This window comes from Hippoglossus hippoglossus, chromosome 21 (genome assembly GCF_009819705.1).
Source record: "Hippoglossus hippoglossus isolate fHipHip1 chromosome 21, fHipHip1.pri, whole genome shotgun sequence".
Lineage (NCBI taxonomy): Eukaryota > Metazoa > Chordata > Actinopteri > Pleuronectiformes > Pleuronectidae > Hippoglossus > Hippoglossus hippoglossus.
In genome coordinates this window covers 16,010,181-16,033,506 of record NC_047171.1, presented here as the reverse complement: position 1 = coordinate 16,033,506, position 23,326 = coordinate 16,010,181, and the positions used below count along the sequence as shown (strand labels likewise).

Here is a 23,326-nt window from a genome sequence, read left to right as displayed (position 1 = left end):
TAGTGAGGATTATTTGCCCCTTGAGTTGAAAATATGACAGAATTCTGTGTTAGAGGCCAAGCACAACACACATGTCTTAGCTGCACTGACAGTTTTTTATTTTCACGTCCAGCTACCATGGTCGTGTTAGTCTAAAAATTATGTGTGGTCAGATGCATTGTTGGTGCACTGTTATGTTGAGGAAATGGAAAAAGACAGAGAAAAAGCTGCTCTAAAGGCAAAGCTTCAGTATTAGTTTTTTTCAATAAGTCAATATGTGCCTACATAAGCACATACACAAGGTACGTGAACACAGTGAATTTAATTAAGTAAGAGTTTGACCAATTGTGGCATAAACCAAACAGACCTTATCTTTTTTTACTTTCATGCAAATCTACTGTTAAAATTGCAATCTGGTAAAGTCCAATGCACCCAACCTTTAAAGGGAGTGGGTGATGGCTTTCTCAATGCTTTATGCCTGTCCCGAAACACAGATTTGTGATCAATTAAAAAACTAAGTAAAACCGTTCTGAATCTTGCTCTTAGTGCAGCGAACTTAGAACAAACTATGTTGTCTCATCTATACAGTTACACTGCACTTTCCAACTTCTCCAGCTTTTCATTGGTATTCAAACCAGAAGACACAAACAAATTAAAACTAAGCTGAGCTGTGGAGCTTCTGTGACCACAGTGTTTATATTAATTAAAATAAAGAAGCATTTGATCCATAATTTGTATTTTTAGCAGATTTTGGACAATGGACATCCATTGCACATAGGAATAAAGTGTATCAGGATCTCAAATACAATATTTTCCAGAATGATAAATTCATTCTTGATTTTAGTCTTGTAAAACCTTTTTTAAACTTGATAAATAAAAACATATTATATATATATAAAACCTACCTTCTAATGGCTTGGGCAGGAAGTGAGCAGCTGGTTTTGTTTTTTTCACTCGGTTCCCCTTCATGGCTTGGCCGTCTTTGTTGAGCCCTAGGAACCAAGCTCTCCCCGACTCCTGTTGTCTGTACAACATGGACGAGTAGATCACATAGTAGTTCTCGAACACCGACTCTTTGAACTTGCACTCCGCTGTAAAGAGTTCCTGCAAAAACACACAAACAAACGTGGAAATCCTAGCAGCAAACACAAGATTTAATTTACCCACCTTACACTGTAGTGGGTGGGTGGGGGGAGACATTTCTGCAGACTCAAATTATTAATTTATACTTCATATTATGTAAGAATAAAAAAGATCATAAATTATATCTGAACGTGTATGAAGGTCACCAGCAACATTCCACTTTTTTTTTACAGTAGCATCACTGCAGGCTCAGAAACTGCATCGCCAGGACTTCATACTTTCACCTGTCGTGAAAAGGACGAGCTCTGCAGAGTCCATCGTGCTAGAATCATGTCCGATTCACGCCAAGCCTAATGACCTGCTCTGATGAAATGCAACTCTCATGCTCTCCTTGGCCTTAACCTTGACACCACACTCGTGTAGTCAATTACCTCCTGTTCCTGGCAGCGAGTATATATTGTTAGGCTCTGACCCCGGCACTGGAAGAGGCAGCATCCCCATGTGTCTCCCCAGACACTCCTGGCTTGCTCTTCAATCATTTTATTGGTGAAACCCAAAAGGGATCATTCTTTCCCAAATGCTACGTCCGCTGTTGGCAATTTCTTTGACTGCCTCCTGAGCTTGGCGCGAATAATGATAGAACTAATCAAGTCACTCTTCCATCCTTTACACCTCAATCTGGCAATGACAAATGAACACCGAGGTGACACATCTCTCTCTCTGCTGCCCATTCATCTCCAACCAGAAGGGTAATAAAGAGCGTTTCCACATCGTCCGCCCTGCCAGGCTAAAAATAAAAGCATTCATCAGGGTGTATTAATCAAAGCACACTCATCACAATGGAGGGTTTCACCACATCTGTTGTGCGCAATGCACGCTGCTGGCTCACAGGACTACAGCGAGTATATGTTAAAATCATCTGACATTTCCTGTATCACAGTAGTTCTCAATGTCAGGGTCTGAGGTCATTGAGAAGTTTATGTAGGGAGCCAAAAATGTGGAGATACTTGAATTTCTCTGCATCAAATAAGTAAAACGGAGTATGTGTAGGATGCTTTTGACGTATAGAGTCGTCATTCAACCTACAGTTCTCCGAAAACTACTTTCTGAGCAAAATTATTCTAAAAAACATATAAACATCGCAAAAAGAGAGCCTCGGCTGACTGAAGATTTTCTTGAGAATTTTTTCTTTGATTACGCTATGTCTGAATGATTTGGGTACACAGCCATGCTAACATGCTGGTTTTAAGCAGGTATCATGTCTGCAGTGTTCACCATAATGCAATACCGTGACAGCATGCTAACATTTGCTAATTAGCGTTAAATCAAGACAGAGGTTGATGAGTGTCGTTAAATTTGCAGGTCACAAACCGAGCTGAGATTTGGACCTTGTGATCTTGCATTTAATGACAGTTCATCCAGAAGGTAACAGGGATGTCTGCACCAAATTTCATGGTGATCCAACCAAAAGTTGTTGAGACATTTTGCTCTAACCCCTAAGGTTAATCTCATGGTGGCATGCTAAAATCATTAGGATTCATTGTCTGGGAACGATGAATGTCAGTACAAAATGTTGTGCCAATCCACGTAGTAGATGTTGAGATAGTTGACCACATGTGGGAAATCTTTGACTTGCTGGTCCTAACTAGGGAGACAATTTCCAAAATGATTAGGAATCATCCTCTGGAAACCATCATTACCTGAACCAAATTTCATCAATGCATCAAGAATCTAATCCAAATGAAGACATCTCACTTAAAACCAAACCGAACAACCTCACAGTTGTGCTAGAGGATTTGTGAGGGATCACCTGAGTCTGTAGCCTTAATCTTCTTTTGACAATGAATGAATCCCCCACATTTCATAACAATCTAATCGTTGTTTCATTGTTTTAACGTGATGGATCGATACTAGAGTGACGAAACGTGACAATACTCCAGTGGAGATTGATTGTTATAGTTGTTTTTGTGAATCTCCTGTACTGTGGCTTCACAGAACATGACTTATGGGCCTAATGCTCAAATTTGAGCACAGGACACACTGTGCCGTGATTATGGTATAATTAGCCCTTTGGTGAATCACTCCTGTCAGAGCTTATCCTCCAGACACTGTTCAGATGAAAGCAGAGCAGACACTTGGGATGACCATAATGATCCTGACAAGCACCCGGCTGTATTTTGAGTGTCCTCTCTATCCTTGACTGAGGACTCCTGGGCATTTGAAGTTGAAGGCACAAATGCACGATGCATTACAATGGCATCAGCTGAGATGTCAATAAAAAAACTCAGGAAGGGGCGGCCATGATTCTTCAAGTTGCAATTACAGTGAGAAACTGTCAGAGCATTAATGGGTCAGAGTGGCGATCGGTTGGATGACATAAGCCTTGGGAAATCCTGCGTTCGGACTCTGCTCTGTCTCGCTGGCGATTACATTACACGAGAGCATTAACTTCAGGTTATTCTAGAGGCAAACGTTAGGCGTGATATCAGACGTATAAATGCTGCTTCCGTGCGGAGGCTGAGCAGAATAATCTATTGATAGGCAGACACATTGTAGGTTGAAGCACTAAAAACTGAGCCTATTAAGATAAAAAACCCAGAGCATGAGGGCATCTAACATTCTCCCAGGACAATGCACAGGCTAGTTTCCATCGTTATTCATTATAGTGTCGTCATTAGGATTTGTTGTGTGTCAGCAGCAGGCAGCAGTTTGTCAAAATGGCTGTTTATTATGTTCAAGTTGTCAGAAAGGCCGGGCTGTGTCCTATCTGCCAGGACAGGACCATGACAGAAGACCCTGTTACAGACCGTCTACAACACAGAGCCCAACTTAATCATCAGAAATTATACATGGAGTCTTATCTCAAGGGAGGCCTGTTCACAGTGTACATAAAACAAACTTGTTTATTTATCTTTAGCCGACAACCAGAATAAATGTCTTCATTGTTGTGTTTCATTTGTGTAGCCTAATAACCTTTGTTCCCTGAACGAAGGTTCAGGAACGCTCTTTTCATGCTGAAACAAACTGAACTGCAGAGACGATTAGAAGGCACCGCGCTTTTACCTTCATGCTTCCCTGAGTTGCCTCAATTAGGTAATTAATTCTACTTTTTTCCCCCCGTCAGGTGAGCTGCTCCACAGGTTAGTTGGCTGCTGTAATTAGACACGTCATTTTGATGCCGGTCGAGGTTTGGCCCAGCGCTGATTACTTATGCGGGCACTGAAAAAAAAAAACCCAAACAGCCTGGAGTCGGAGTAATCATACAAGCTGGTGGCACGGCTTTGAGGGTGGCTAATCAAACGCCTTTACATAGACACGGGGGGAAAAAAGTGGGTCTTTGTTTACGGACGCAGAGGAAGCGGGGGTGGTTGTTTGTTGAATCACGCTTGATGGTAAACAAACATTTCCTTCACTGTAATCAGTTGGATTTGAAAATCAGAGCTGTGAAGGCAGCTGATTTAAAACTGTATGCGGACTGCATTTTTTAGGGCTTTAAAATTTCAACAAGCCAAATGTTTCGATCATATTTCCCTTCATTTTCTATAAATGCATCTTCACACACATTTCAGAAAATGCTGCTAATGACATGGCCAAAAGAATGAGGATATCACTGCCCTGGGCTTGTGCATCTCTGCAACAATGTTGAAATAGGAAAGGGGTCTTCTCCAAATTGTTGCCACAATCATGCAAACACCCCATTGACTCAAAGCTATTTGCCTTATCATTCTTTAACATTGACACAGGATTAAACCAGCTCTGTCCCTCAGGAGCGCACATACCTCCGCCAAGGCCCACCAGTCTCCTTGTATTTAATGAAACTGCACCAAATGTCACACACTCATAGATATCAGTTCCCTAAATATGCCAGATTAGTTGCATGAATTATTCCCAGGGAAAATGGTTAAAGAAAGTTCAAATCTATTCCTGGATCCACACCAAAGGATTTTGGGGGTTGTTCCCTAACCCACACCGTATCATTCCACCAAGGTTTGTGAAAACCCGTCCAGTTGTTTTTGTGTAGTCTTGCTTACAGTCAAACAAACGTACAAATCAACCAACAAATAAATGGGCAACGTCTTTTGTGTAGGTAATTACCACATATGATATGAAAGAGGTCGAATTACCACACACTTCCGAAGTGTGTTTTAGCCTCTTTAACCATATTGTTTTGGCTGAGTTTACTTCTCCTTCTACTGCCCCCAAGTGGCCAAATAAACAAATAAAGGCACTCAAGTTGAACAAAAACAGCCCCACACAAGTTTCTTACTCTGACTTATCTTTTGATCAATTATAAAATATTTGAACTTCATGGTGGTGAGACACACTGTTCCTTAGCAACATACTCTACTGGGATTTCCTCTCCCTGTTTCTTTGGCTGTGCTACTTTCTGGAGACCAGAAAATAAAAAATAAAAAAAGTATCTTAAACGTTCTGTGGTAATACAGACACACTCTAGGACAATATAGTGCTGGTCTCTAAGGGAGAAGGCAATCCCCATTGTGTCTGTAGATACAAAGGCAGACTCACTGGATGCACACAAAATGTACAGCCGTATTCTGATATTATTACCTATTCTCTAGCATCACTCTGACCCTAATACAACAATTTGCACTCGTCATATGATCATTTCAAAGAAGCAGGCAAATCAGTTTTGCCTTATTTGCTGTGTAATTCTACCCAGCGTCAAACTAATACAGAAAAATGTGTGTGACATTGGAGGAGAGAGAGAGAGGAGAGCGAGACTCAGACAGAGCACCCACTTTCACACCAGTGGCAAATCGAATCATTTTTGAGGCACCAAACGGTTGATTTTCCTCCCGCTCGATCTCCCCGGATGGCGCTGCACATCAGTGGCTCCCTGGCCCGTGATTGGCCATGCTTTGAACGGGGAAGGCCGTAATTGACCTTGGCCCCAGACAGCGCGAGGGCCAAAACTGCTCAGCCCCACATAATCAGCTCCAGTCACCAAAGCAAAAAAAGACAGGGGCAGAAAATAAACGGGAGATGAGCAGTTAGAGCAATAAAAGCAAAGCAGACACTGACTAAGAGAGAGTGTGGGTGAGGGGAAGGGTGAGGGGAAGGGTGGGGGGGGGGGGGGGGGGGGGGTCCAGGGAGGGGTACAGAAAAAAAAAACTGATTAAAAAAAAGAGAAATTCATGCAGACACGAGAGAGTGGGAGTTTGAAATAAAAGCCCTGGAAGCGGCAAATAGGCGTTTAAAGACAAGAGCAAAAAGACTCACTCTGAAAAACATCCTTTGGGGAAAAAAGAAAAAATCATATGATTGCGGAACATGACCGCCTAAAATGGGTGACAGGAGGCTGAAAAGGGGGGGGGGGGGGGGCGCACATTAATATGCAGACTGACTGCTCACTATACCCCACTGTTGAAAAGAAGAAATTGTTTATTAATGCTGCCAGCATAAAAGCTATTAATCCATGGAAAAAGGTCAACCTCCAGAAAGCTGAGCTGCATTCACAATGCTAAGCTGCTCTCATATGTATAAGAGTCACGTCGGCAGTGTGTGTGCAGACAACGGGGGCTTCGGCAGGCTCGTCTGATTATCCAACCTGGAGGAGGAAGAGGAGACGGGGACCAAATGAGGAGAGTTGCTGGTTCAGAGCTGGATGCGTCGTGTGTACAGTATCTGTTTGTTTTCCAGGGTGATCTGAAGACACGTGACAGGACCCGAATTATATGGTCAGATCGTCACATGGGAAAATTCCCATTGGGGAATTTTCCCTATGGGCACAGCCTCATGACAAGAAGTTGAAGCGTAAGAACATTTGCAGTCAGCTGCTAATTTGAAAACTACAATGACAGGAAGAGCTCCTCATTTTAAAAGTATGTTTTTTATGTTAAGACTCTGCGAGGCTGCATATTTGAGTGTGACAGTATGAAAACTGAGGACAGAAGTCAAAGTAAGATCAAGGAGACGTCTTGGCTGAGCCTCAAAGTCAATGTTAAAGTCCCTTTGTCTTTGTGCAGACAGTAAAAGTGCACGTTGTCACGCTTGCCTGCAACCCCCCCCCTCAGACGTATCAGATTTGAGGCGCTAGAAATTATCAGCTTTCGACTGAGGAAGACATCTGCAATTCACTGGCAACGCAAACAACCCCATGTTTAATGAATGACTCGGGAGGAGAGCAGATGTAAACAGTGGTTATGAATCATCAAGCCTGTGTTTTTGGTATCGCATGAATTTCAAACAAAACTTCCAAATTAATTGCTGCTGTTGGGGCTGATGAGAGACAGCGAGATTAGAAAAATACTCATTAATAAGAATAAAGACCCAAGATGCAGCAAATGACTCATGTTTCATTATTGAGCATCTTTGTAAATTAATTGAGTTTTGAAAAGGATTTGAACAATACTGATATGTTGATTTAATTCCCCCCTGAAAACATAGACATTGCATTTTCCTAATGAAGTGGATAGATAACCATATAGTCAGACTGGCCATTGGGACCAATGGAATCCTGGTGGACCGGTTGATTTTCACGCGAAAGCAAATCTAAATTGTGCTGGCGATACTTTGATTGTCGTAGAGGTTGTGAAAAGTTCATCTTTACCCACAATTCATAGCTTGACAAAGTCCAGGGCCAAAGTATATTCCTGTAGAGAACAAAAAAAAATAAGAATATAACTAAAAATGTCCATATCTGCAGTGATAAAAGCATCAGCCAGCAGAGAGCACACCAAAGCCAATTCACTGAGTGAAACTTGTACTCTTTATGTCAGAGCCATGACAACCAAAACGATTTATCCATTTTAACTGCTTCTTAACCCGACTGAACAAAAATGGGTCAATATGCTGTTTTACTGACGACAGAGACTAGCGACACCTTTGAGGTGTTGGTCGACCAGAAGCACTTAAGTGTTCACTTAATTTTCCCTTAAGGCCGAGACCCTTTACCAGCGGCACAGAACAGCTCCCCTGGCTCATTTTACACATAAAAACACACAAATAAAAGAAAAGAAAAAAGAGTTGCTTTTCTCAGTAGCAGATGAACCTGCGGCATGTGTTGGCATGATTGTATTTTTATTGCTGTGACATTTTTGAGGAGACTGTACAAATACTGGAAATGCATTTAAAAAATTGTGATTCTTTCCCCCAAAAAACCGTTTCAGGGCAAAATATTGTGAAAGTAAATTTTTTTGTGATGACTTAATTGCAGTTTAGGCACGGTGAGTGTTTTAGGCTGAAATGATTTGTGAGTAAAATTTAAAAAAATGATTCACAGAGCTATTGAAATGTGGTAATTACATATTTTTGTCTTTACCTCCGTCAAAGAGGGTTATGTTTTCATCTGTTTGTCCGTCTGTTAGTGAGCAGGATTGTGCAAAAACTGCTGAAAGGATCGTCCCCGAACTATCGGTGGGAGAATGCGGTGTGGGTCAGGAAAGAACACATAACATTTTGGTTGAGAACTAGATCCGGGGGCAGGTGCAGGAACCTTTTGAAACTTTCTCTAACATTGTGAAATAATCCTTTTTCAATGAATTCATGGTGCTTATTGAAATAAATCAGACATGTTTAGGGGACTGGTGTGTGCAATTTGGTGCAGATCCAAATTGAAATGAGGATCGAGTGAATTTCAATGTAGTTACGTAAAGGGACTGTTGGGCCATCGTGGAGGTATGGACCCTGCTATGTTCCCCTTGTTGTATGAGCTTGGAACAAACATAATCATAAATTGCTTGCAGTTTATGCAAATTGCAGATTTTATTACCAAACTCCAGTTATGCTGCATGGGGTCAGTTTGGATAAACCCACTGAGAAAACCCTGCCTGTAAAGTGGCAAACACTGCAGGCCTTTTTTTTTGAATAAATCAGAAAATAAATAAATGATAAGATACGTTTTTTTTAAAAACCACACACAACATCGTACGAGAGCCTGTTGGTGGGCAAACGTTACAAATGCAGCGCAACCACCCATGTCGAGATCGGTGGGTTTCAAGTGCATGTGTGTGTGTGTGTGTGTGTGTGTGTGTGTGTTGGTCTACTCTGCTGCTGTTGATCCGTAAATTGGTGCCAGACTGGTGTCAGGGCTGCCCGGGTTCTGCTGGAATGGCTCTAGTCATCTCTCGTCTGGGAAGCCAGCAGCCAGCAGCCAGCCCTGCACAACAAGCTGACAGCACGTCTCAGATATGTCACACACATTTCTGCATGTGCACCCAAGTCCAGGCTCGGAGAAAAGAAATATACCCAGAGTATATATATATATATATATATATATATATATGTGTGAGAGGTGTGTGTGTGTGCAGGCACAGTGCAGAGATGTGTCTTCCCTCTCCCTGTGTTTCTGCCTCTGTTGTGTTTGTGTTGTTTACACCCTCAGGAACAGTGCCCCAGTTTTTTTTTTTTTTAAAGGAGGAAGTGTGTGTATCTCCTTGTAGATTTGCTTGTCGGTGACTTTCCCTCCCTCTCTCTCTCTCTCTCGCTACTGTGCATATAAACACCTCGCTCATCTCAGCTCTCAGCTCTACTCAGTGTTCATTTGTGTGAAGACAAGGCTTTTCCTTTTTTGTCACATGAGGTTGTATCACCGATAAACTAAAAAAGGAGTGTGTTAGTGTTGTTTTTAACATCAAACGTGTTGCTCTTCCTTAATGATGTTAGTAGGCTAATAGGGTTTTATTTTTAAAAGGAAGCGGAGTCCTTTCGCTTGTGGTTTTTTATTTACGGTTATTGTTAGAGTGAAAAACAAAATTCAGGCCTGCCTCCATTTTGTCGTACGGCCTATTACACCGAACCAAAGCCGTTTTCAGACATGAACTCAAGAAATTGTCCAGACAATTGGGACCATGCTTTCTACTGTTGCTGTTCCAACATGAGGAACGTAGCGGGAGATTGTCTGGGTCGGATGCGTTCGCAAACAACAGGAATATCACGGGAACATTCAGGCGAGGGGGGGAGTCAGGGTAGAGTGCAGGAGGCCGGACATGATGTATATCAGCATCCGCCCTTATCGCAAAAGCCTCTTAAATCTTGTTGTCTTTTCTCGTTTTTTATCTTTGTCTGTGTCTTCTGTCTAAGACACCTCTTTTTCATCCTGAGATATCCGTATTCTTTTTGCTTTTTTCACTTTTAGTATATAACTCACTCCTGGTAAAATCGTGGAAAGTAACCTGCTGTTTTGTCACATGGGCAGAGTTTATACTTGGGGTAGCTTGAGGGAAAAACTACAGAAAGTGTGTGATTGGGACATTTGCGTTCCCACACACAGCCGCTGCATGGGGATCATCTCAGGATATCAGTGCACGTCTGAAAGCAGCTCAACGCTTCACAAAGTCATTGAAGGATGTTGTGCATTTTTCTCGTGGTCGACCAATCCAGCGATAAGCTTCACTGGAGTGTGAACTATGTGCATGACCAAAAGAAAAATGCACGTACACAAACCATGTATAATGCGACGGGTCCAGCGTCGTCACTGTGGGGTTATAAATGGCCCCTGCTTTAAAAGATAACCCAACATTTCATCGCATGATCATATGATGAAGGGTGTCCTGCTCTAAACCTATTTTAATAGCTGTTTTAAGTTTTTTTTGGGGCAAACAGTATTCTACCTGTTGAGCTGAACTGTGCGTTGCAACACATGTTTAGCAATGAAACTACAAAAGAAATCCTCATCTGGCTGAAGAGTATAAGTCTCTATTTTCATACTTGCAAAGACATCAGAGCAAACACAGGAGCGATGCCAAGTTTCCCAGGCACACCTGCATGTTTTGCCCTTTTGACTATTTGGCAGTTCTGCGTGCGTGTGTGTGTGTGTGTGTGTGTGGGGGTGGGTGGATCGGCACAGGTTGGGTTCACGCAGATAAAATGCAGAGCAGTGCAATTCTGGTACCGGTTATTTTTTTTGGCATGAAATTATGCCTCTGCACCACCACTTAGCAGAAATATGGCCGCCAAAAAATATTCATGGTTTAATTGATGAGGGGGAGCCGGAATGACTTAGAGTGTCAAATATTATCTTTGTTTGTTGCACACCTTCTATTTATGAGCTGGATATTAAAGTGTGTACAGTTCAGTTAGTAAAGAAAAACTTCAAAACAATTAAACTACTATAGTACATGTTAAAAACTGGTGATTCTGACCAGTATTGTCATCAACAGCTGCTTAGGGTCTTTCTTTTTATTGATTCACTGTATTACAGGTCTTTGACAGGCCTCCATTAGTTTCCATCTATTTATTTATAGTATAAAACACGAATAGAGTTTTTACATAAAACTTTATTTTAAAACCACAAACTGTGGTAGATTAAACAGCATAAGCACATTTTAAGCTTTGGCCAATTTATTTTCACATCAAACCGATGTGACCTAATGGCTGCCTGGCATTGTGGGGAAATAAAGTTCACATAATTTGTTATTAAGAATACATGTGAATATTTGTTAAATGTAAAATGCCAAAGACCATTTCCCCTGGTTAGATGGATTTTCCCTCGACAAAATCACATGCAAGTGTAGACAGAAATTGAGCCCAACAGCTGTCTGAGCTCTGAGAGGCATGTCAGAGGTCAGAGGATGATAATATTATGAGCTGGGCACAACAAGGGTATCGTTCATTGGCAGGGGAGTGTGTTAGGACAGATGTAAACAACACCAGATGTGCAAGGGCGATGTTACATACCCGTAAGATATCCTCAAAAAGCCTTGTCTAGTAGATAACAATCCTGAGGGATTCGGTTGCACACATTCCAGTTTAACTTTGACAATTTTTTGAAATCCGACTGTAGCCATGTCCCCGTGCCCACCTTTCCTGAAACCTCTCTGACGAGCAGCCGGAGCCCTCGACCTGAGCATCTGTGTGTGAGCGGAGGACAGGAGAGGATTCCCCCAACAGTCAGTCTCTCAGTGAGGATCAACTGTGGCGTGGCTACAGCTGGGAGGCTCAGTGACTCAACCACTCAGCCAGAGAGGAACCGCCAACCCGACCGGCCCGTCTGCCTGTCAGCTCCTCAACCGCCCGTCAATCAGAAAGTCGGAGAGTTTGTTTTTCAAACGCCGAGATGTAAAGACTCACATTCAATCTTACCGTCTGCGGAATTATTACAATCTATGTCATCTTTCTTCATATCAGTTTTGGGGAGGAATACTAATCAGTACCTTGGTAATATCATCTCAGGATCATGGCTATCTCACAAACTCAATTAATTCCTATTGGTTCCCTGAGCAGCATTTCTGCAGAGGGTTCAGTTCCATGCCGGTGAAATCAGGTTTCAAATTAACTTCAAATACTCCAGAGCTGTCATTCAACATTTAATATAACATGTAGGGTTACGTTCCTCCACCATGGTCCTATTTACCAAGTTCAACTTTCCAAAGCATAAAAGACTTTGGCATAGCACCCAGAGTTTTAGTGTTTATCTCTTCAGTGAAACTCCAGACTCTTTAAAACACTGTGGCACAAATTGGAACAAGAACTTCTGAGTTCACCACTTATACTAATGTATTTGGTTCTTATCCAAGTAATCCATCTTCTAGTTTAGCTTCACCGCAGTTAATGGACTTTATATTCCCGATATTCTTATGCATGATCTTTTTTTTGCATCCTTATTATCATCGAACTTTAAACTCTGTTACACTCTGAGCCTCTGTTGTGGAAGTCAGCTTTCTTGCAGCTCTCTTGCAGTCAGGATCGCCACCTCAACACACACTGATGAGAGCTTAAACTACAAGCTGCCGGCTCCATGTGACCTCTCTTGTTGACAGTACATACACAGCCTGACCTTAAATATCAACCAACGTTGACTGGATCTTTTCTGTCCTAGATACAGTTGATAGATACTTAATTTGTCCCCGTGGGAAAATTAGTTTGCAGCACAATCACAAGGAAACATCAGACAAAAAATAAATAACGATTATAGATATTGGAATCGTATTCTTCAAATTTCGCTTTGTTGGATTTCACTTTTGGAGGATATGATCGACTCATGTAATATAAGGTACTTTAGTCATGTTCCTGACGATGTTGCTTATAATGAAAAACTTCCAGCTTGGTATCCAGGATGGACGACATTAGGTTCAGTGAGGCCAGCTCAGGAGAGATATTCTCTGTCTGGTGAAATTGCTTCGTAGTACAGGCCCCAGGTTTCTCAGAACGGTTCTACCACACAGAGGCTGTATGCTTGTTCCTCACAGTGTCACAGCAGCACTCAGCTGGAGGCTCATATCTCCAAACCTGACAGGTGACTCTTTACCCTGGGCAATCAATTCATGAGATTGGCACTGGTCAGGAACAAAAGTATTCATTACGAGACGATATTGTGCATCATGCCTTTTAAAAGCAGATAGATAGGTAGATATTAAACACTCTGCTTGAGTGTTTTATGGATGAGTATAAGCTTCCTTTGCCCGTGTGCATGGTTTCTAGCTTGAATAGCTTTCTGGTGTGTGGGTGTTACTGTACAATAACTATTTCTGACCTGTCGGCCTCTGCAGTGAGTTCTTGGCTAAGGTATCGTAACCACAAGATTGAAAACAATATAGAAAATACAAATTTACACATTCAGGTCATAGCTATTCTAACAAGAGGAAAAATAGGCCATTTCCATACAGAGTGAATGTCTATTAAACCACAGAAAGAGATGTTTCAGTTTACTGAGATATGACATTAACGAATAGAATAACTCTAAAGGCCGAGACAGAACAGATATGTGAACACGTATAGACACAAGCATTATTGTCCCTGTAGCTGCAGTTTGCATTGTAGCTGCTGTGTTGACCGACTCACAGTGTGGAGGGCTGCACCGACACATCGGGGAGAGGCTTAACTCAGATTTAAGAGAATGAATTTCCATGATTTACAGCCCTTCTGTGAGAGAGCCCTCACTGTATTGATTTTTACAACTCCTGGGGTGAAGCTTGATAAAATGTTACTTTCATTTCATGGGTGGAAGTAGAAACGACAGAGGGATTCTCGCGGAGGAGACTACAGCGATTACACCTGCAGGGCGGCTGAGCACTGATGGCTTTTCTGTCGCAGCAAACCAAACACACCACCCCCGCACTTTGATCCAGCTACTGGGAACAGGACCTGATCCTGCAACCCCATGAGCCTGACACAGAAGTTAGTAGTTTGAACCTTGATACGTCTGTCTCTTTATGAATCATTCCTAGATGCTGAATAGTACTGAGAAGCAGTGAAGAGTCTGAATACTGTATTTACTGTGACTTACTATGAGATATTTTGGTCAATGCAAGACAAAAATCAACTCCAAATCTGTGTATGTGGAGGCAGCACCATGCAGGAATCAGATCTGCAGTGAAAAATGGCCGTTCAGATGAAATAAATGACTTTCCACTAAGATTGCATGCCCCCACACGTTTAAAAGATCTGATATTTCCTTGTTTCCAGTAAATAAGGTCCATTTGAAGTCAAAGAACATACAAAAGGGCTGCTGATTATGCAGTGTGGTATTTTTTTAATCAATTTTATTGAGGTATCTTTTTTACCCCTTTTTTTTAATCTGGCTTCTGATAATTTTATAATAATAATAAAATCAGTGTAATGTTGGAATATGAATCGCTGATGAATATGGTTTTCTCAAGGAAGTGTGGTCTCACTGATGCTTTTCTACCTCGGTAGTCAAACCCTCCATATAAAGATTAACCTCCCACAGAGCTGCACGACCTCGTCTGGAGCACACGCACCTCAACTATAGCTGCTTTCAGACATGCACTGAGGACCGGACAATTTCCTGAAGTTTTCCGAAGTCAGTTGCTCCGTACATTTTCCAGAACTTTTCCTACCAGCCCCACGAGTATAGTGTCCAGAAATGATCTGAGTGAGGACATGTGAGAACTAAGGAGGAAACTTTCTGGAAAATTCATAGCGAGCGAGTGGGCGTGTTGATGACATTTCTAACACATGACAGCTGCATAAAGAGCAGCCATACATGTAGAAGACGCAGGTAAGGACGTCAACTTGGAAAGACAACAAGATTTGAGAGCTTTTGGTGATAAGGGTCATTTATACTTAACGTCCTGCCTCCTGCTGCTCTACCTAAACGCCTCCCCTCACTTGGTCTTCCGAACATTTTCCTGTTGTTGTGAACGTGCGTGACCCGGACAATCTTCTGCTGTGTTCTTCCCATGTGAAAGGCGAGGACATTTTCCACAGTTCATGTCTAAAAATGGCTTAAGATAACAAAAGTGAAAGTGCACCTTGACGTGTGGCCTAGGTTTTGAAGTGACACACATTCCATTACTGTTCGGACACTGAGTTCTTGAGGACCACTTGTTGCTTTACGCGTCCTCGTCCCTCCACTGCTCATTTGCACATTACACAGCTCTTGAGGCAACAAGCACAAGTAAGCCATTTGTATTTGCATGGTGCTTGACATTTACACACTGGCTAAGCAATTAGGCCACAACTAGGGTCATTAATACAGTAAAAAGGCTGTCTGCTCTGATAGCGACTGCAATGTGTATTCATGGAGAAATGACAACCATGACATCTGCTTTTCTACATATTAACATGACCTCTGAGGATTTCACTGAATGGAAATTCCCACTTTGTTGTGCCTACTCCTTCCTCTGTTTTTCCTTTATTCTGCTGTGTAAACACACAGACACAGATGGAAATCCTCATTAAAATGTGCTTGTTTATCCCTAGCACTCTGAATCGAAGCAGTGTAAAGACCCACTCTATGACCACGCGGTTTTTTTTCCAAGATGTTTCAAAGGAAAACAAGAGCGAACAGGAAACAGTAGGGAGCCAATTCAAGGTAAAAGAGGCCGGTGAGAGAAAAGGTTTAAAGAAAGAAAAACTGAATAAGGGCAGAAAGAACTTTAACTACCCTATTAGAGGAGCGAACTGAAAGAGCCCCCATCCTGGATGACAGGTTAATGTCTGAAACTTGCTGAGGTCTTGAAGCTTAATCAAAGGAAAACAAACGACAGTAGCGCAGGAGTGCACGGTGGCTTCTGCTAACAATGGAAGATCAAAAGATGTAATGAACAGCAATGCGTGAAACAGCATAGTTTCTCCAGTTTAATTCCGTGTGTACGTATGGAGTTTGAAATCATGGCAAGGTCGAACCAACAGCTTTGGAGTGCTGACTTATTCTCGCTGCAGTTACATAAGAACATCAGATGGTCTAATATGTGGCACAGGCAGCAGAAGGAGGGACAGCAGGCAACTGTGCATGACGGCTTTCACTCCAGCGAAAGTTCAACTCGATGAAGACTCGTGTCAAAACTATGAAGAAGATACTGAAAGAGTTTGACAAAAGGAGTTTCAGCCGAAGAGCCTCTCATAGGAAACAAAACATAAAAGCTTTTTTTTTTTCTCCAGTTTTCAGGCAGCAAAGAGGATGGGGGGGGGCGTCTCTGAATAGTAGATTATGTGGTGGTTTATTTTCAGCATAGATTTGAAAATGAGCGAACATTTGGTGGTGGTCCCCTTTTGATTAGAGTGTGTTTATATATCATACATATCATAGATATACACATATGCCATAACCTAGCGACATCAGGGACGGTTGACTCTGTGTTGGCGCTGGCCCTCATGGTGTGCAAGGTCTGCAAGACGGTTTGGAACAACAAGGGGGCGTTATGAGCCTTGTTCAATCCATAAATGTTGATTTTTCATGAATTTATTGGTTTTAATCAGACTAGGATCAATTTGCAGCTCTACAAACTCATTTAATTGAGCAGCATCTCTTAAACAAATTGATATTTGACAAGAATCGTTTGTCTTCAAATATTGACCGCAGACGGGCGTCCCTGCCAAACACACCACACCTCAGAGTTCCCTCTTTCCTTTTTTCTCTCCGGTCGAGCCACTATTCCTTCCACAGTCTCCTGCTTTGTCCTTATTTGAAGTGGGCACATGATTTATTGTCTTCTCTGTAGCACCCATGCAATGCAGACTAACTGCTGTCTGTGTTTTTGGCCGCTATACATTTTAATAGAGATTTAAGGATTATCCCAGATGGATGAAGCAGATTCTGTTTAAGCTCGAGCTGACGGATCAATAGTTGGCCCGATGACCACCGTTGTAGAAAGTCAGGCCACAGTGGGAGGAGAAACACAGACAGAACACGCTTGTATCGAGACACTGATAAACAACTACAGAGATGTTGAAAAGGGATTTCTGGGATGTTCAAAGATCTCAAAATGAAGCAAAGAATCCAATGGAAATATATAAAATGGAGCAGTTGAAAAAGTGACTTCCTAAAGATAGTCATCGAAACAAAACATGTTTGACACTGCTCATACAAACATCTAGTCATAGCATTAAAATATATATTTCCTCTACTGACAATAAGTTTTAATTTCCAGATTTCCTTCTAGCACCACATATTTCCACAAAGGGTCCAAGGTACCATTAAGAAGACGTTTACACCACCAGTAGGTTTCAGTAAAAGAGAAGAACTGCAACCCAGGAACTGGCTGACTGGTCCGTAATTTGGGACCAGAAGTTAACAGATTAGAAGAAATAATTTCAGTGATTGATACTTTAAGAACCAACCATTAACAGAAAATACTTCGTTAAATTAGGCAGAAAAGGCTCTTAAAGAATTTGAGCAGAAAGGAAGTTTCTGCTCATTAAACTGATCATAGTTAAATCAACAGTTAGAAGGTAAAGAAGAGGAATAAAGGTGCATCAGCAACACACGAGCCCCTGATACTGAGGCATGGATGAACTATGACACCAACCAGCTACGAGAGCAGACTGAATTAACGCAATGCACCGTGCACCAAGACTACTGATGGGAACTTTGCAGCAAGTTAACTGAAAGTCATCCACAGTGATAAAAGCAGTGGATGATACTGTAAAAAGGCTCCTTGCAAAAAAAAAACTCAATATGAATTTAAAAGCCTTTTAACCTTTTGCAAAGTCCATTACCTGGTGAGTTACAGGCGACTTGTTCATGGTGCTAAAAGATTCTCTTTATCCATTATAAATTCCCTCATATTCCTCCCTGCACGTTCATAAATACATTATGTGTGACTATGTGTCATGCTAAGCAGAGATTCAGGAAAACTGCTTCAGTTGCTGCCTCTTAATTCCCTCGAAATAAACAGGTGAATAAGAGAGTGACTGAGGAACACGGGGCGAAGTGACATTAATAGACCGCAAGCTGTTGACCTGGAGAGAAATCGAGGCTGTGCAACATATTTAAGAGTTATTGTTAGGAGACATCATCCCCACAGGTATAAAAACACACTGTGTGGGGGGGGGGACTCACTGCTGTGATGCAAAACACCAATATTACAAATGAATTAAAAAATAACTATATTTATATCTATGGTACTTATCTAAACAATTTTGCAAGGTGCTTTACAACATATTTGGGAATAAAATAATACAGAACAAAACAAAACCAGATTAAGAAAGATAGCATTAAAGAAAACATTAAAAACCAACCAAATCTGTTAAAACCAGTTAAAAGTCAGGCGTTGAAAGGCCTTCCTATGAAAATATGTTTTTAGAAATAACTTTAAAAAAAGGTAAAGAGCTGACAAGTCTCTTTACACTGAGGTGCTCTCTTATCTTGCTGCCTTTCCAAATTAGCACATCCAATCAGAACCGATTTAATCCTTTGTCCGCTGCAGAGTCACTTGACCCGGGGAGTGAACGCCGATTGAATCCATTGACATTACAGACAAAAAAACAGATGTTAGTGGGTGTCAGTGCGTTTCTCGACCAGTGGAAAAGGCTTTTGGTTACCAGCCTTGACTTAGGGACGACTAGCAAGTGTTGGTTGGAGGATCTTAGATTGCAGCTTGGAGCGTATAGAGTGAGTAGCTCTGAAGTATCAGTGGGGGCCAGACCGTGCTGAGCTATAAAAGAATCTCAAAATCAATTGTACATTCATTTTTCTACTGCAACGACTCAGACTCCAAACTGCAGCTCCATACAGCAAACGTGCACATTATGATGTTAAACCAGTGGGTTTTCTTTCGGTATAACAAGACATGAGTGGTCACCCATTACAAATACATGATAAAAGATTGATTTATATCAAGTGGCTGGAGGACCGGTTAAGTCTATTTTTAGCTGCTCTTGGCCTCCACCAACAGTTCAGCAGTTGGGCTCTGATGCGTACCTCCAACCTGGTTGTTCATTAATGCATGAAGCTGCTCTCGCTCCAGCCCTTGTGACGACCACCCTCCCTGACACTGAATTGAAGGCAGCAGAGAGCAGGGCTTTGGAAACCTCAGCTCCGAAGCCTGACGCTCCTCTGGAGGCTAAATCATCACAGTAATTAGAACAGGTACCGGAAATCTGTGGGAATTCTCTGGTATCCTACTGTTAGACTGTGTGTCTGTGGATTCGTTCACCTGATTAAAGACACACATGGGAACTCTGACTGCTAATATTTTGGTTTTGTTGCCCTGAGTAATGATGCATGAGGTGTTTCTTTAGTTAAAATTGAATTAATTAGATTATTTCAAGCAGGATTTTAACTATTCTTACTAGTCTCAAAGGTCTTCTTTTGTGAACAGGTCTACAATGAAGATAAACTGACTGACCTGTCACTCATGCCTGATTTAAGGTAGTAAACAATTCCAAACTTAGAGGTAACGCAGACCAGAAGACGAGAGATATCCACACACCATGTGATGCTTCTTCTGACTTGTGCCCGTTTTTCCCATCGGTCGAGCTGCTGTGGTTTGTCAAGGTGATGAACGAACGATGACTCTAACTATGTGTGTTTTATGTCATTCAGCAAAAGGCAGAAAATCGGTTTGAGTATTCCCACGCGTAGGTAATTTATATCTAGATGCCAGAGGCTCCACTTGCATCGATCGCCCACCTTCATTGATTAACCTTCCATAAAACAACCAGGAAACAGATCATTCTCATTCGTGACAGGTTTTCTCATCAACACTGATAGAATGCATTCACACGGAGCTATCGGCTCTGGTGTAGACTCAACACACACTCACACTTGTCTGGTCGTACACACACAGTGGAAGATCGCAATTCCCAATTCGCAATTCTGTTGATCGTCATGTATTTATTCTTATGCTTTTCATCAGGTATGTAAACAAAATGTGTTTACACAACAAGAATAGCTTCTGTCACATCCGCCCTGGTCACAGCAGAGTGGGGAAAAGCTAAGTCCATCAAAGCTTTCTTACATTAAGTGGTTACATAGTAGCTCTACCTGCAGGGCTGGTACATGCCGTCACAAGCTGTCAGATGTAAACATGCCGGGGTTAGTGAAGTGCAATGCTTCTCCAAGCATAAGAGACATATTCTAAATGCATACCCTCTTGGTGAACCAGTTTATACAACTGCAGAGGGTAGCTATGTAAAATCGTATGGTGCAGCACAGCTAATAAGCTAACATGGCTTCCACGTCTTGTTCTCCATTCCCTTAAGAGTATTGTTGACTTGTCGGTAGAGCCCAACATGAAACTAATTGAATTCACTGATCACGTTGATTCTATTGAGATTTATTAATTTCTTTGTTCATTCAGTCACAGGTTTGCCCTTAAATTAGTGTTTACAATAAAAATGCAATAAATCCATAAAGTAGTTAAACGTTTAAGCTGTAACAACTGGACAGATGGACAGAAAATCTATCTGCAGCTATTTTGATAATCAATATCCAAGAAAAAATGCCAATTAGTTGCTTAATTTCAGTTTCTCGAATGTAATGACTTGATGCTTTTCTTTATTGTACATTTACATATTTCTATCTGTGTTTGTTGGTTTGTCTGTTAGTTAGCAGGATCACTTTCAGCATCACTTTCAGGATCACCGACATTTTGATGTTTTTCAACATGCTCGTTGATTTCTCAGAGAGTAACTCGTAGATCTTGGACTAATATTTATTTGTGTGTGGGGCAGATTCAAACAAAAATTCTGATCCAGTGAATTTGAATGTGGTTTCATGAGGGGGATGTTGGACCTTGGGGGAGATTTGTGTTTTCTGAGTGCCCTTCTAGTTGTATTTGAGACTATTGGTCTGACTAAAGATATCTGGAACCACCGTGGGCCAAAAGAATTCACTATTTTCTGACATTCTATGGACAGAATAAATATAGATAATGAATATAATCATTAGTTGCCGCCCACAGAGATGCAACACAAATCTAGCTGTGCACAGTTCTCAAATTAATTATTTTTCGATGTCTGAATCTTCTTACAGTGAACAGTCTTTTTAATATGAAATGGAACTCAGGTCTCCACCAATGAAATACCATGCAGCTGACACATGGAGATGAAAGCAAGGGAGCAAAGGGGGTTTATGGGAGGGTGTCTCTAATAGGCAGAGCATATGACAGCAGCTTTCGAAAAGTGGCCCAAGAGGTTGGAAAATGAATACAAATGTTGGTGAGAAAATATCAGATATACCCGAATACGAGCGACTCCTGGCTTGAGCATTCTCGAGGGACGCTCTCGGTTTCACACCAGCGACTCAGGAATAAGCCTCTCGTCTCTATTCTTCCCTGCACACAGCAGCCCTGCACTTTCAATTTCATACTGATGCAGACTGAGAGAGCCTTTGCATCAAGTTGCTCTGAGCTTTTATACGTTCTGAAATGGGCATTACAGTAAAAACAGATGCCATCAGTCCGCCGTGTGCGTCTGCCGCTGATGACGCAGCCTCTAACAAGTGCAGCTGAAGCCACTGCACTGCTCAAGATTGGCCCTCTCAAGGATTTCATTTCTAAAAGGACCACTAAAGTGATGTGGCAAGTCAATTTGACAATCATGAAAGGTAGCACTAACAAGTGCAGGCTCCTGATAAAGAAAGCCTGCAGAGAGAGACTCCAGTGAAGTGAGGGAATGGGGAACTGGCTCTAAAGAAAACCAGCCGACCATGAAATGCTCAACCTTTACACTTGAGAGATGGCAGGAGACGGTGTGAGCGGGACGGAAAGACGACATCAGCGCGAGGGAGTTGCATGCTCTGGCACCACCATTTCATCATGAGCAAACTATACAATCAAACACTTCCTCCTTTCCTTTTGGGGATTTAATATAACAGCCTCTAAAGAATAATTAAGGTTTTCATCTCATTTGAAATAGTTCTTCTTTTTCCCTTTTGTTATCTTGAGACGGCCACAAGTTGCGTTTTCCGCCACAGTCTACAACCGGGGAGGATTCCACTCCTCTTCTTACATTTCAGAAGAAATGCCGGATGCAGGGACGAGCCTGGAGGAGAAATTAGCCGGGAGTTTATTGGCTCGGATACAAAAGGAGCAGTTTGAAAAGGGGGTTGAGATGATTGTACTCTCCTTTATTCCGTGGTGTGTCTTTTGTGCCGCGCTGCACAGTCACTTTGATGCTATCTCTGTCATTCGGGGCGCACGCCGCGCATTGGGCGCCTCGCACAAAAGAATGTGATGCACTACCAGAGGCCTTGAAGGCGTTTCTATCCCTTTTCTGAGAGAGTGGGACTCTCTTTGAATCACCTCATCCGAGTATCGCTCATTATCAGAGGCTTTTACCATCGCGGTAAAAGCCTCTGTAATGTGTTTAATAGAGAGAGAGAGAGAATACAACAGAGTGGATTCTAGTTAATGAAAATTACCTGGATAAAGGGAAACAACACTACATTGTACAAAGAATTGGTTTTTTTTGCAGAATTCCCCTTTACCTCTCCCCCCTATACTCTGCATAAATATAACCCTCAAAGTAGAGTCTGAAAATGTGAGTACGCTATAATCAAATACCTCTAATGGGTGGAAAAGGTTGACTCCTCGGATCCTCACCTGCAAAGTAACACGGCGATAATGGGGAGAATGGTTGAACCATGCTTACAGAGGAGCATATGAAGAGGCTAGAGGAAGGGGGGGGGGAGATGGAGGAGGATAAGGAACATCTTACAAGGCTGCCATTATCAGAGTAGTTCACACACTAAGGAGAAAAAGGGAAAGATCTTTGAGTGGGAGTGCTGAGGTCCGATCAGAACCTCCATTAGCGCGGGAAATAAAGGGCACATGGAGCATGGGCAGCTGTGTGAAGAGCGGAGCAAGGTAAAGTGTGCCGAGGGAACACGGCGCTCCGACCGGGCTCAATGAGACCAACATGCAGCACTCCTGCATGGACTAAACATGACCCCGAGGCTAGGAGGAAAAAAAACCCTGCAAACACTTGATGATAAAAGACTCTGATGAAACGTAATCATGGTTATGAACGCCGCTGCAGACGAGGGCGAGCCTGAGCAGCAATTAACTGCATTTATCAGCTATAACGCAGGTTTGGCAATCAACACTTGGAATGCGAGTTTTCACAGCAGCAATTTTAAGCTTACTACCGAGACGGCAAATCATCGGTGATCCAC

General features: G+C 42.0%; 1 protein-coding gene across 2 annotated transcripts in view; it reads right to left on the bottom strand.

The window, feature by feature from the left end:
- The window catches only part of fgf14 (fibroblast growth factor 14), a 101,103-nt gene that overhangs the window by 4,269 nt on the left and 73,508 nt on the right, over positions 1-23,326 (bottom strand). For both annotated transcript variants that reach the window (XM_034574294.1, XM_034574295.1), the window contains exon 4: positions 885-1,083. In XM_034574294.1, the coding sequence (XP_034430185.1) occupies positions 885-1,083 (199 nt within the window). The remainder of the gene's footprint in view (positions 1-884; positions 1,084-23,326) is intronic.